General features: G+C 42.9%; 1 protein-coding gene across 1 annotated transcript in view; it reads left to right on the top strand.

Annotated features, from left to right (window-relative positions):
- Positions 1 to 1,592: 1,592 nt before the first annotated feature.
- LOC129695470 (protein shortage in chiasmata 1 ortholog) overlaps positions 1,593 to 15,776 on the top strand; it is a 47,628-nt gene continuing 33,444 nt past the window's right edge. The window contains exons 1-2 of the mRNA XM_055632445.1: positions 1,593 to 1,882; positions 9,518 to 9,584. Coding sequence (XP_055488420.1) covers positions 1,828 to 1,882; positions 9,518 to 9,584 — 122 coding nt within the window. The 5' untranslated portion in view covers positions 1,593 to 1,827. The remainder of the gene's footprint in view (positions 1,883 to 9,517; positions 9,585 to 15,776) is intronic.

The following is a 15,776-nucleotide window of genomic DNA, read 5'->3' on the forward strand; positions in this document are numbered from 1 at the left end:
ATGGGAACATTTTCAATTGTGGCCGCCCAAAATTAACAGTTGCATGTTCTAATGTTCTGATTCTTCTGATTGTCACGTAATGGTTGCTGTAATTTTCTAAAGGTTTATAATTGGTGTTCTACTTGTAAATATGTCAGCAAAATATAGATAGAATTTTGTTATTATTGAGCAAATTGACTTTTAAAGCAAAATATATAAAATGTTGTTAAAAAAACAAAATGCTGCAGATAGTGGAAATAGAAATAAAAATGGAAAATTCTGGAAATCATCTGAGAAGAGAAGCATCTTTCATCAAAACTGATTTAAGATATTAATATATTTTTTAAAGTTTCAACACAACCATTACTACTTGAAGGAAATAAAACTGAAGAAAGCACACAAATTGCTGGAGTAAATCAACATATCAGGCAGCATCTCTGGAGAACATGGATAGATGCATATTCTCCAGAGATGCTTGAGCTATCCATGTTCTCCAATCCATGTTCTCCAGAGATGCCGCCTGACCTGAGTTATTCCAGCTCTTTGCGCCTTACTTAATTTTGAAACTTAAACCCTGTATTAAATACTGGTACTCACCACCTTGTCAATTTTCTTAAGTATCTTTCTTTCTAAATTTCACACACAGGTTATTTATTCAGAGCAAAAGAAATGTATCTAAGCACATTGGGTGCAAGTTTAGATGATATCTGGAAGAAACTAAGAATTGTGCAATATGTGAGTCAGAGTAAGCAAGAATGCAACCCCAAAGTAGCTGAACTTCGGAATCAGTTAACAAAGTGGTTGCATGCTGCTCATTCGAGGCAGCGCAAGGTAGGAACCCTTCTTAGAAGGTTCATTATGACATAGAGGGTGACATTTATTCATGTCATATTCTGACAAAGTAACATGATGATGATTTCTGATAGCGAGGTGTGTTTTAAGTAAACTCTCGGCAAATGTTAAATTGGAAGGCTGTGAGCATTTATCATTTAGTATTAGTCATTGTCGTTTTAATTTTCATCTATATTTTCCCTAATCTCTGTAACACATTTTGTGCATATAGCAACATGAGAACTGTGGCCTTGAAATTCATCTGCTCTCAAACAGTTGCATGGAGAGTGCATAATGTTTTGATTTGGCACTCTTTTTAAAATATACCAGCGAATTGTAATACTAATGTGTAGAAAGGAAGTGCTGAAGCTGATTTAAACCGATGATAGACACAAAAAGCTGGAGGAACTCAGCGGGACAGGCAGCATCTCTGGAGATACGGAATGGGTGACGTTGAGGGTTGAGACCCTTCTTCAGACTGGTTAGGGATAATGAAAACGATAGACGATAATGTAGAGGGATAAAGAACAATGAATGAAAGTAATGCAAAAAAGTAATGATGATAAAGGAAATGAGTTGGGTGGGGGAGGGGGATAGAGAGAGAGGGAATGCTGGGGCTACCTGAAGTTTGAGAAATCAATATTCATACCACTGGGCTATAAGCTGCCCAAGCGAAATATGAGATGCTGTTCCTCCAATTTGCATTTAGCCTCACTCTGACAATGGAGGAGACCTAGGCCAAAGGTCTGTGTGGGAATGGGAAGGAGAATTAAAGTGTATTACTAATGTGACAGGGCAGGCACTTTTTTATATCAAGCAATTTTTACTTAGGAAGTAGAACTTTTGGTTGTACAAAATGTAAAACAATTTGCTGATCATTTTTCAATTAAGCAAGCGATTTCTTTCATTTAAAATTAAAATATTATTTACTGGAGACATTGATGTTGTTGATGCTCCTGAACTTTTCTGAAGACTTCAAATATAACTGTTCTTGAGCAGGTATTAATCATCATTAGGATGGATTCTGACTGTGTAAGAACTACGCTTGTGAAGAGCCTCGCCAACATGGAAGGTGAGACAGAGGATTCATGTCTGCCTGATTGTTTCTGAATTCTTGTTCATGTACTGGTTGGTTTAGTTGTGTTAAAAATGTTTTGTTGACACAAAATATAATTTTGTTCCGTAAACCTGTTCACACGTGCAATCACCAGAATGTGCTTCAGAAAGTAGCAGCATTCTAGGGTCAGCAGTGAAATGACAAGCCTGTCCACATTGGAAAGCTGCCTTGAAAGATATAATGATCTTTGGCATCGTTTTATCTTTTTCTGATGTCAGATATTAGCTGTAAAACCTCCTTTATACTCAGTAAAAATTACGCAATCATGCATGTGATAGTGGCATTTAAGAGACTTTTTGGATCATCATATGGATAAGCAGGGAATGGAGGAATATGGATTATGTGCAGGCAGATAAGAGTCGATCATGAATGCAAGGCTGCCAGCATTGGGCGAGTGTTGGGAGTAAGAAATTGCGAGAGACCAAGCCTGAGGGAGCGTAGCAACCAAGCGGGGTGGCGGGAATGGAGCTTTTGCATTTTTCAGCTTGAAATTGTGCAATCTGGTGCATACTGTAGCGAGTCTGTTAACTTACACTTGAATGCAATATTTATGCTTTAAATTGGATTAGCTATGAATAAGGTTAGGCTAAATTACATTCCTAATTAAATTCCACAGTAGAGCCAGGCTCTGATCAACAGGTGCAGCACATGAATGATCTTAGTATATTCATGTATGGAAATCATATTATAATCAAACACTTTGCCCATGTTGACCAACCTGGGTCTCACTGCACACCGGGTACTACTCCTGACCCTGACTCCACTTGCATACCTTCTCTCATTCCTGACCCTGTGTCCAGCCTTACACCTGCCCCCCTATTCTACCCTGATCATAGCTGCTTACCTGCTTATGTTCCCAGTGCTGAACACTCCCATTGTCCCAGCTTTGACTGCACACCTAGTACTATTCTAGACCTTGACTCTGGATGCACACTTGGCCTTGCTCCTAGCCCCTCTGCACTGACAATATATCTAGCCCACACATAAAGCCCCATATCGGACCCCCTGGACTTAACCTATTACGTTCAAGTTCACAGGTGCTTATCTAATGCGGTAATATTTTAAGGGGCACTTCACAGACCAAATTTTGTATAACAAAATTTGCTACATCCTTTGGCTTCCTTGTTATCTAACATGCAAGTTACTTTGTCAAAGAAGTCATCAATTGGTTGAACACAATTTCTCATCCATAAAATTATACTCACTCAGCTGTATAAGTATTCTGGTACCATTTCCTTCATTTTCCTAACAAACTGTCCTGAAGTTATTTTCACCACCAATATTTTCAGTATTTTGCTGTCTTCTTCTCAGCTGGGACCTTTCCAAAATGCAAAGTCCAATAACTATATATTTAAGCAATATTATTCTATTAAATGTGACCTTGAGAGTACATAATATTTTCTGTGGTATTCATAACACAACAATGATAAAAAGATCTTTGTTTTGATTGCACCTACCAATGTGCATACATTATAATATTACAGTTAATATGTACCAAGGGCAAATTTTTGTTCCAATGCTCCCCATTCCCAATTACTTTTACATTGAAGTGATTGAAATCCAAGTGAAGTTTAAATGGCATCAGACAAATAAAACCTCCGGAATGGATAACATTCATTACGTGGTTGGTTGGAATCAGTATCAGCACAATTACTATATTAAACTTTGAATCTTCAGATGTCCTGGTTCAAGCTAAAACTAAAGACAAATAATAACCTCCTCACACATTCCCCTGCAAGTATCTCTGTCACTCCTTTAAAATATGCCCTTTCTTTGAACAATCTCTTAAACATCGCATCTGAATCAGTTTCCATCTGATTACACTCCTTGAAGATGTTCATCTACGTGTTCAATTAATAAAACAACGAGACTGGGGACATTTCTATTCAACCTGTCAAAAGAATTTGGGGAGGGGTTAGAAATAGTCAGTGAGGTAAACAAACATAATAGTTGAGTGGCAAATGACAATAGTGCTACCACCCCAACATTTAACTGAAGGAAATAATGGGTTATCGGGGGTGTATGTTGTGACAGAAAGCCTGACACCTTGCATGTCATTTTAATATTACACTTATCCCATCCCCCTGGATATTCCAGATTTATAAATTAAGGTTTTGTCAACTAATTACAAATCAGGCTAATTACAAATCAATAACATTGGCCAAATCTAAAACACGAAGCGCTGAGCATTGGGATCCAGACATCACGGACAACTGGCCTCAGTTCCCCGCTCACATCTGGCGGTGCTCTCTGTCTGAACCAGGGGCCACGGGGCGTTTTTGAAAATGGGGAGGCTGAGTGATCACTGACCTTGGAGGTTTCCGGCAAGGCAGTGGAGCAACCCAGTGGGGGGAGGGTGTGGACTTTTTGAAATTTGATGTATTAAAATCATGTTTTAGTGCATTGTAGAAGTATTATTTCAATGTATTTTGTTTGAAGTATTTTTAAGAGGTAACTTTTTAAGGGATAGCTTTTTCCACACAAAGGGTGGTGGGTGTATGGAACAAGCTGCCAGAGGAGGTAGTTGAGGCAGGGACTATCCCAACATTTAAGGAACAGTTAGACTGATACATGGATAGGGCACATTTGGAGGGATATGGACCAAAAGCAGGTAGTGTAGTTGGGACATGTTGGCGGGTGTGGGCAAGTTGGGCCGAAGGGCCTGTTTTCACACTGTCTCACTCTGACTACATTATACCTCCACCATGCATGAATGCTTCAAAATCAAGTGGTCGAATTTTATTGCCATATACTCAAGCATAGAAACATAGAAAATAGGCGCAGGAATAGGCCATTCGGCCCTTCGAGCTCGCACTGTCATTCAATATGATCACGGCTGTTCATCTAAAATCAGTAGTTCTTTCCTGTTTTTTCCTCATACCCCTTGATTTCGCTAGCCCCAAGCGCTAAATGTAACTCTCTTGAAAACATCCAGTGAATTGGCCTCCACTGCCTTCTGTGGCAGAGAATTCCATAGATTCACAACTTTCTGGGTGAAGAAAGTTTGTCCTCATCTCAGTCCTAAATGGCCTACCCCTTATTCTTAAACGGTGTGACCCCTGTGTAAATGATTAGTTACACAGGTCTGGAGTTTAAAGTCATCTTTAATTGGAACACATAGTATAGCTGTACAGCAGGTTGTTAGTTGTTAATTCATCACTACCGCTTCGAAGACTACCTAATGTAGGAAGTCGGTTTTAATATAAAGCATACAGTAAGGTGGGGTTAATGATGCTACTCTACTATGATTGGTTCACATGCAATAACCAATCTACATCCTTCCCCGTAAAGAGTGAATATAATAAAGCACAGGTAAGACGCGCAAATTTAAACATACTCGCCGTATCTGTCAGGCGGTCTACTAATATGACCCGAACGCGTACGAACCAACTCCTCTCCCTCCGTACCTGAAAAATTAGTGGGGGAGGGAGGCAGTGAACCCGGAAGGGAGAAGGCAGCTGGGGACGCTTTAGGCGTAGGGTGTATCAATGTTACAACATTTTGAGATTAAAAAAATCAAGTCTGTAATTTATCCCATCAGATAAAGCATAAAAAGAAGTTTAATTTGACACCTAATTCACTTTCATATCTTCAATATTAAAAAGGTTATGGCCATTTTCGTACTCGGAAATTAGCATCTTGTTCCCTATTGCTTTTCCATTGACTTAACACAAAAGCTGTGATCAAGAGCAGTCAAAAGCCCATGACTTTCTTAAAAATTAAGAGAACTGAAAGAAATGTTCAGTTATTGTAGATTGAAGCATTCTGAAACAAATATGAAACAATCTTACGTAGATGACTTGAAATTAAAGCATATAATCAGTTAATTACCTAATTGTAGCTAATTACAAAATTCAATTACTAGATCTAAACATTTATCCATTTCTTAAGAATAGATTAACATTTTAAAATAGCCTAAGTGTCCAAATAACATTCACACAATAATTCACAATATAACATAATTTTTAAATCTCATTGTCATGTGTTTATAGGCCAAATGGAAGGAATTTAATGTTTAATACCTGTAAATTAATGGCCATTTAAATCAGCTTGCGAGTGGGTTTTTCTGGAATGAGATCAATTGGAATGTTGCGGTTGCAGTGATTTAGTCCCCATATCGGCAGCAAAAACACTGCCGGTTCGTACGGGGAAAGAAATCACAGTTTCGCAACTTAAAATGTGAATTAAATGCATCTTAAGAAACACTTTTATACATAAAATTAAACTACTTTCTTTTACCTGTCCCCCACGTAAAATCCGTCCCCGTTGTCGGCCTTGACGGCTTCAGAAGCTGATTTTTAAATCACTCCAGCAATTAAATTGTCTGGCAAATTAAAAAAAAAACAACACAGAACGGCCGTCGGAACGATTCTTCAGCAAAAGCTTGCACTCCAACAAAATATAATCCAGGACAAGGGCGGAGAAAACTGCGTTTTAACCCCGCCCCCCCCCCAAACGTGCCAAAATTGCGCACACGGCCAGTGGCAGAATTGCAGCGCCGCTGAAGGTAAATATTGTAACATACCTATAGGGTGAGCATGCGGGAGAGGTAATGTTGTTGTTAGACGCGATTGCCGGTCGTGGAGGAGAATGGGACATGCTGGGACTAGTGATAGGGGCAGCAACAGACAGTTTGAACAGCAGAGGTGGAGCAAAAGGATCGGCTGGTGGTCGATGGTGGGGTCGATGGCGATCTTGTAAGTCTCAGGCAGCTTGCCCAGTTTGCCATCGAACAGATCAGGGTATCTTTTTATCGGGTCTTCAGATAAAAATAGCTTATGAATGGAGCGGTCGAAGGAGACTAGCCCTAGGTCTTGGCATGCATGGATGCACAGAAGAGTCACAGAGTCTGATTTTAGGATATAAAAAGTCAGATTTCTTGTGGTGTTTTGAAGCACACATTTAAAGGTAGTTCTTCCGAGAAGATGCAAGACCTCCCCCCCATAAGCATGTATGGTAGAGCTGTCTCTAGTCAAGGTCTCATTATTTTTTATCTTGTTGTAGACATGCAGAGGCATTACATTCACGCGGGCACCAGTATCCAATTTGGCCTTCACAGGCATGTTGTTAATTAACATTGATACAGACGGATCCAAAAGCTTACCAGCTTAGTGTAGGAGTGTGTGCACAGTGGACTCCTCATATGCGTTAATTGGATCGTCCTCGTGGGCAGATTGAAGTTGGTCCTGTGTGTCTGGAAATGTTTGGTCTTGTTGCAACAGGTGCAGATTAGACGCTGAGCTGGAAGGTCTGTTCCCACGGGACCTGCAGTGATTCATCTTCTGACAATAATTACATGGCTTGCCGTTTGCAGGACAGAACATTCGTCCCTTGTTGTGGAAATAGTTACAATTTGGACATCTTTGCGGCAGCTCATTGATAAATCCCCGGTTAGCCGTTTGCGGCGGTTCGTTCATAAATCTTCTGTTAGCTGTCGGTGTTGGGCATTTGTTGAAACCCGTCAAGTTTATACTCTTTTTCTGAATGTCAAACTGGTCACCAAGTGGAGCCACAATCTCTGACGTTCGGCAGGCATGCACAGCTTGTTCAAGGGTTAGGTCAGCATTTCGCAGCAACTCAGTCTTTAGCTTTTGATCAGTCACGCCACTGACAAGCTTGTCCCTGATTAATTTGTTTGACATAGCCCCGAAGCGGCATCGCTGAGCCATATATTTCAAATCGCAAATAAATCTTTCCACAGGCTAATCGGGAAGCTGGTGTCTCACGAAGAATTTTGTTCTTTCTAAGATACGTTTTGAGGGTAGGTCCCGGAATTTACGCAGTAAAACATTGGGGTCACGTACAACTACCTCATCATTGGCGTCGAGAACCGATGGCGCGAAGTCAAAAGTCTGTGTTATCATCAGAGCCTCAGGTCCCACCAGGTTTAGTAGAAGCGAAGCTTTGACAGCATCTAGATAGATATGCCATTTATTGTCACTATACATGTACAGTGAAACTGAAAGCTGCTCGTACTCAGTGCATACATACAATTTAGCACAAAAAACAAGAAACAGAAAAAACAAAAAACAGAAGGGAGATGGGGGGAGAATAGGTGCACAAATTCTGCGGCGCTACATACATATATACATATATACAGATGGAAGTCCGTGTTGGGCGGTGTAGTCAGTGCATGTGTGAATTTGAATTTATAGTAGATATAATTCTCGGAAAGCAACTATTCCTGAGTCTGTTTGTCCTGGATTTGATGCACCTATAGCGCCTTCCAGAGGGCAGCAGGTCGAACAGTCCAAACGCAGGATGGGAGCTGTCTTTGATGATCTTCTTTGCCCTGCTAAGGCAGCGGGAGGTGTAGATGTCCATCAGGGAGGGGAGAGGGCAGCCAATGATCCTCTGCGCTGTCCTGGTTACCCTCTGGTTCATTACGATGGACAATGTTGATATAGTGTCCGTAGTCGATTTCTAATAGCCTCCATCGTTCTCCCGATATCTGAATCGAAGATGAGCTGCACTGGCTTGCAGCATGAGTGAGCCATAGTGATACAAATGAAACTGATAAAACACAAATAAAACCTGATATAGGGACACAGTGGGTTACTTCACACTGACTGACACCATGTAAATGATTATATTACACAGGTCTGGAGTTCAAAGTCATCTTTAATTGTAATACATAGTATAGCGGTACAGCAGGTTGTTAGTTGTTAATTCATTACTACCGCTTCCAAGACTACCTAATGTAGGAAGTGAGTGTTAATATAAATCATAAGGTAAAGTGGGGTTAATGATGCTACTCTACTATGATTGGTTCACTTGCAATAACCAATCTACACCCTGGTTCTGAACTTCCCCAACATCGGGAACATTTTTCCTGCAGTTACAGTAAGTGAAAATCTAGCAGGCAAGCAGGATGCTTTCTCCAACCACCCCCATTTGAAGGCCACTATCTTCCACCGTTTCTACCTAGTGCTTGGTACCTACTTCCAGCAGCCACTGGTTGTTCTCCAGGATGCACCGAGCCGCAGCCTGGTCCATGCCGTTCACCAGCGAGAATTCAGCACAGAGACTCTCGTGGCCGCGGCACAACGCTTCCGACGCCTCTCAGGGCCCGGGACTCTTGCACTGAGGCTGCTCCATGGCAGGAGCTGCAACTCTCTATGCGTGAGAATTGGCAGCCCTGTCATGAATGGCACGCATTGTAGCTGAACAGTCTGTTCCTGTGCTGTACTGCCTACAGTTCCTTGTGTCTCCTTGAATTTTTCACAATTTTGTTTGGGTGTATGATAATCACATGAAAAATAGTTATTTAAGCAGCAAATACATTATTGAGCAGCAATTATGGCTTAATGTGTGATTAAAAATATAGTTTGTACCTCATGCAACAAATCAGAACATTTTATAGACTATACTACAGAAGGCATTAAAATAGTGCCCCATTCAGAGGAACAGGAAATTACTGAATGAAACTTATGGATGTCCATGTATATATTCCAAAGGTTACTGTCAGGTTTCATTTAGTGTAGTATACACTGATAGCCTTATCATGATTATTTCTTCACCATCCTTGTTAAGGTCTCTCAATGTTCATGTGCTTGCTTTTTCCAAATGTATTAATCCTTTGTTTTGCAGACTTAAAACCTGCCACAGTTTCTCCTGAAGAAGGTGCCACTTTGACGTGCCAAAGAGTTTTAGACTGGTTAGTGAAATTCTATTTCAGTGGCTGTTACTCATCTTCGAGCACTGGAGATTGGGTTGTGATATTCTAGTGAAGAGGAACTGAATGGGATGATATCAGAAACGCGACAATAAAAGACATGAAAGATGTACATTGAAAGGCGGGTTTTCTGGCGAGTAGCTTCCCAAAGGGATGAATAGAGAGATGGTGCATGGAATTTAACGTTGAGAAATGGGGAAAGTAAAATTTTGGTAAGAAGAATGACTAGAGCTTTAAAAATGAAAAGGCATGATGGCGCAGCAGTAGAGTTGCTGCCTTACAGCGCTTGTCGCGCTGGAGACCGGGATTTGATCCCAACGGGTGCTGTGTGTACAGAGTTTGTACATTCTCCCCGTGACCGCGTGGGTTTTCTCCAGGATCTTTGGTTTCCTCCCACACTCCAAAGATGCGCAGGTTTGTAGGTTGGGCCAAAGGGCCTGTTTCCGCGCTGTATCTCTAATCTAAAAAACTAAACTAAAATGGGAGCAGAAACTAAGAAATCTAGGGTTATAAATGCACAGATGGAATGTTCTGCCAAGTTCTTGATGCCATATCTTATTCATTCATTCATCATTGTGGAAAAAATTAGCGACGCAGTGGTGTTGGTTTCCAATGGGAATGGTGACGGATGCACCACACATCTCTGTCCTCCAGTTCCGCCGCTGGAAGTATAGGATTTTGGTGTGTATGCTTTATCATAAGAGGCCCAGGGAGCCGTTGCCGAGAGAGGGGGAGGAGTACCTGCGCTGTAAGTATAAAATACATCGCGGGGCTTGTTTCCAGAGGCCCAGGGAGCCGTGGCCGAGAGAGGGGAGGAGTACCTGCGCTGTAAGTGTAAAATACACCGCGGGGCTTGTTTCCACAGAGGCCCAGGGAGCCGTTGCCGAGAGAGGGGAGGAGTACCTGCGCTGTAAGTGTAAAATACACCGCGGGGCTTGTTTCCACAGAGGCCCAGGGAGCCGTTGCCGAGAGAGGGGAGGAGTACCTGCGCTGTAAGTATAAAATACACCGCGGGGCTTGTTTCCACAGAGGCCCAGGGAGCCGTGGCCGAGAGAGGGGAGGAGTACCTGCGCTGTAAGTATAAAATACACCGCGGGGCTTGTTTCCACAGAGGCCCAGGGAGCCGTTGGTGAGAGGGGAGGAGTACCTGCGCTGTAACCTGCGACCAAATCGCCAACGTTCCAGAGAAGGAGTCTGGGGGAAGCCTCTGATTGGTTCAGAGGAAGCCTCTGATTGGTTTACATTTTTACATTTTTGCCTTTAGGCTAAGGATTCTGGGAGGTAAGGATTCTGGGAGTTAAGGTTTCTGGGAGTTAAGGGTACAGTATTTATTAGTAAAGTTTAACAGATAAAGTTTTTGTGTTTTTTAATATTTAATATTGTTAAATTGGGAGTAGGATATGTCAGTGGAGATTGGCCCCGTGGTTTGCTCAGCCTGCAACATGTGGGAGATCAGGGATATGGTCGGTGTCCCTGGTGACTATGTTTGCAGGAAGTGTGTACAGCTGCAGCTCCTGGCAGACCGCATTGAACGATTGGAGCTGCGGTTGGATTCATACTGGAGCATCCACGACGCTGAGAAAGTCGTGGACAGCACGTACAGTGAGTTGGTCACACCGCAGGTAAAAGGTAAGAGGACGGAAGGGGAACGGGTGGCCAATAGTCAGCAAAGCAGTAGGCAGGTAGTGCAGGAGTCCCCTGCGGTCATCTCCCTCCTAAACAGGTATACCATTTTGGAAACTGTTGAGGGAGATTGCTCATCAGGGGAATGCAGCAGCAGCCAAGTTCATGGCACCATGGGTGGCTCTGCGGCACATGAGGGGGGGAAAAAGAGTGGAAGGGCAATAGTAATAGGGGATTCAATTGTCAGGGGAATAGATAGGCGTTTCTGCGGCCGCAAAAGAGACTCCAGGATGGTATGTTGCCTCCCTGGTGCAAGGGTCAGGGATGTCACTGAACGGCTGCAGAACATTCTGGAGGGGGAGGGTGAACAGCCAGTTGTCGTGGTGCATATTGGCACCAACGATATAGGTAAAAAAAGGGATGAGGTCCTAAAGGATGAATTTAGGGAGCTAGGAGATAAGCTTAAAAGTAGGACCTCAAAGGTAATAATCTCTGGATTACTACCAGTGCCACGGGCCAGTCAGAGCAGAAATAGGAGGATATTGCAGATGAATACGTGGCATGAAAAATGGTGCAAGGGTGAGGGATTCAAATTTTTAGGGCATTGGAACCAGTTCTGGGGGAGGTGGGACCAGTACAAACAGGATGGTCTGCACCTGGACTGGAATGGAACCAATGTCCTTGGGGGGGGTGTTTGCTACTGCTGTCGGGGAGAATTTAAACTAATGTGGCAGGGGGATGGGTACAAGAGCAGAGGGGCAGGGGGGTGTAAAATGAAGGTAGAAGCAATAGGTAGCAAGGTGAAAAGTAAAAGTGGCAGGCAGACAAAACCAGGGCAAAAATCAAAAAGGGCCACTTTTCAACATAATTGTATAAGGGGTAAGAGCGTTGTAAAAACAAGCCTGAAGGCTTTGTGTCTCAATGCAAGGAGTATTCGTAATAAGGTGGATGAGTTGAACGTGCAGATAGCCATTAATGATTATGATATAGTTGGGATCATGGAGACATGGCTCCAGGGTGACCAAGGCTGGGAGCTGAACATCCAGGGATATTCTATATTCAGGAGGGATAGACAGAAAGGAAAAGGAGGTGGGGTAGTGCTGCTGGTTAGAGAGGAGATTAACGCAATGGAAAGGAAGGACATTAGTTTGGAGGATGTGGAATCGGTATGGGTAGAGCTGCGAAACAATAAGGGGCAGAAAACGCTGGTGGGTGTTGTGTACAGGCCACCTAACAGTAGTAGTGAAGTTGGGGATGGCATCAAACAGGAAATTAGAAATGCTTGCGACAAAGGCAAAGCAGTTATAATGGGTGACTTCAATCTACATATAGATTGGGTGAATCAAACTGGCAGGGGTGCTGAGGAAGAGGATTTCTTGGAATGTATACGGGATAGTTATCTAAACCAACATGTAGAGGAACCAACGAGAGAGCTGGCTATTTTAGACTGGGTATTGAGTAATGAGGAAGGGTTAGTTAGTAGTCTTGTTGTGCGTGGCCCCTTGGGCAAGAGTGACCATAATATGGTTGAGTTCTTCATTAGGATGGAGAGTGACATTGTTAATTCAGAAACAATGGTTTTGAACTTAAAGAAAGGTAACTTTGAGGGTATGAGACGTGAATTGGCCAAGATTGACTGGCAATTAATTCTAAAAGGGTTGACGGTGGATATGCAATGGAAAGCATTTAAAGACTGCATGGATGAACTACAAAAATTGTTCATCCCAGTTTGGCAAAAGAATAAATCAGGGAAGGTAGTGCATCCATGGATAACAAGGGAAATCAGGGATAGTATCAAAGCAAAGGATGATGCGTACAAACTAGCCAGAAAAAGCAGCATACCGGAGGACTGGGAGAAATTCAGAGACCAGCAGAGGAGGACGAAGGGCTTAATTAGAAAAGGAAAAATGGATTATGAAAGAAAACTGGCAGTGAACATAAAATCTGACTGCAAAAGTTTTTATAGATATGTGAAAAGAAAGAGATTAGTTAAAACAAATGTAGGTCCCTTGCAGTCAGAAACAGGTGAGTTGATCATGGGAACCAGGATATAGCGGACCAATTGAATAACTACTTTGGTTCCGTCTTCACTAAGGAAGACATAAATGATCTGCCGGAAATAGCAGGGGCCCGCGGGTCAAAGGAGGTGGAGGAATTGAGTGAAATCCAGGTTAGTCGGGAAGTGGCGTTGGGTAAATTGAATGGATTAAAGGCCGATAAATCCCCAGGGCCAGATAGGCTGCATCCCAGAGTACTTAAGGAAGTAGCTCCAGAAATAGTGGATGCATTAGTAATAATCTTTCAAAACTCCTTAGATTCTGGAGTAGTTCCAGAGGATTGGCGGGTAGCAAACGTAACCCCACTTTTTAAGAAGGGAGGGAGAGAGAAAACGGGGAATTACAGACCAGTTAGCCTAACATCGGTAGTGGGGAAACTGCTAGAGTCAGTTATTAAAGATGGGATAGCAGCACATTTAGAAAGTGGTGAAATCATTGGACAAAGTCAGCATGGATTTACGAAAGGTAAATCATGTCTGACGAATCTTATAGAATTTTTCGAGGATGTAACTAGTAGCGTGGATAGGGGAGAACCAGTGGATGTGGTGTATCTGGACTTCCAGAAGGCTTTCGACAAGGTCCCACATAAGAGATTAGTATACAAACTTAAAGCACATGGCATTGGGGGTTCAGTATTGATGTGGATAGAGAACTGGCTGGCAAATAGGAAGCAAAGAGTAGGAGTAAACGGGTCCTTTTCACAATGGCAGGCAGTGACTAGTGGGGTACCGCAAGGCTCAGTACTGGGACCCCAGCTATTTACAATATATATTAATGATCTGGATGAGGGAATTGAAGGCAATATCTCCAAGTTTGCGGATGACACTAAGCTGGGGGGCAGTGTTAGGTGTGAGGAGGATGCTAGGAGATTGCAAGGTGACTTGGATAGGCTGGGTGAGTGGGCAAATGTTTGGCAGATGCAGTTTAATGTGGATAAATGTGAGGTTATCCATTTTGGTGGCAAAAACGGGAAAGCAGATTATTATCTAAACGGTGGCCGATTGGGAAAGGGGGAGATGCAGCGAGACCTGGGTGTCATGGTACACCAGTCATTGAAGGTAGGCATGCAGGTGCAGCAGGCAGTAAAGAAAGCGAATGGCATGTTGGCTTTCATAGCAAGAGGATTTGAGTATAGGAGCAGGGAGGTTCTACTGCAGTTGTATAGGGTCTTGGTGAGACCACACCTGGAGTATTGCGTGCAGTTTTTGGTCTCCAAATCTGAGGAAGGACATTATTGCCATAGAGGGAGTGCAGAGAAGGTTCACCAGACTGATTCCTGGGATGTCAGGACTGTCTTATGAAGAAAGACTGGATAGACTTGGTTTATACTCTCTAGAGTTTAGGAGATTGAGAGGGGATCTTATAGAAACTTACAAAATTCTTAAGGGGTTGGACAGGCTAGATGCAGGAAGATTGTTTCCGATGTTGGGGAAGTCCAGGACAAGGGGTCACAGCTTAAGGATAAGGGGGAAATCCTTTAAAACCGAGATGAGGAGAACTTTTTTCACACAGAGAGTGGTGAATCTCTGGAACTCTCTGCCACAGCGGGTAGTTGAGGCCAGTTCATTGGCTATATTTAAGAGGGAGTTAGATGTGGCCCTTATGGCCAAGGGGATCAGAGGGTATGGAGAAAAGGCAGGTACGGGATACTGAGTTGGATGATCAGCCATGATCATATTAAATGGCGGTGCAGGCTCGAAGGGCCGAATGGCCTACTCCTGCACCTAATTTCTATGTTTCTATGTTTCTATCATCATTCCTTACAATGCTATGTACGACAGTGATCGCAACTTCTACTGAAGTGTGGATGGCCGTTGGCTCGCTAGAAGCCCATCCGCCCTTTGATAGGTCTTGTTTTTGGTCCTGCTGGGGGTCCACAGCCCCCTCTTCACCTGGCAAACCAGATGGGGGAGACGGTTTAGACGCTGACTATCCGACTATGGAGCAAGTAGCACGGGATTACATGGTACCCGTGGCGGGGGGAACTCCCCCGACCTGACCTAAATATCTTATATATTCCTATATATCTCAGGAAGGATGTAAAGGCTTTGGAAAGGGGTCAGAATAGATTGATTACAAAAATGTAATAGCTAACGGTCTTAGGTTACGTACTGTAAGTGGGCTGGAGAATTTGCTATTGTTCACCTTGAAGCAGTTAAGATTGTAAAGGGATCTGACTGAGCAACAGACAAAGTAGGTAATGAGATGCAATTCCCATTGGTGGAGGGGTCGGTAACTAGGGAATACGGAATAGTATTCAAAATGCTGGAGTAACTGAGTCTGAAGAAGTGTTTCAACACGAAACGTCACCCATTCCTTCTCTCCAGAGATGCTGGCTGTCCTGCTGAGTTACTCCAGCATTTTGTATCTATATTCGGTGTAAACCAGCATCTGCAGTTCCTTCCTACACATGGAATAGTATTGATTGGCCTAAAATAAGTAATTTGCTGGAGAGTTTAAGGTGAAAGTTGGGTGTGCGAAAAGCGGATTTTAT

This window comes from Leucoraja erinacea, chromosome 3, assembly GCF_028641065.1.
Source record: "Leucoraja erinacea ecotype New England chromosome 3, Leri_hhj_1, whole genome shotgun sequence".
In the NCBI taxonomy this organism is placed as follows: domain Eukaryota; kingdom Metazoa; phylum Chordata; class Chondrichthyes; order Rajiformes; family Rajidae; genus Leucoraja; species Leucoraja erinaceus.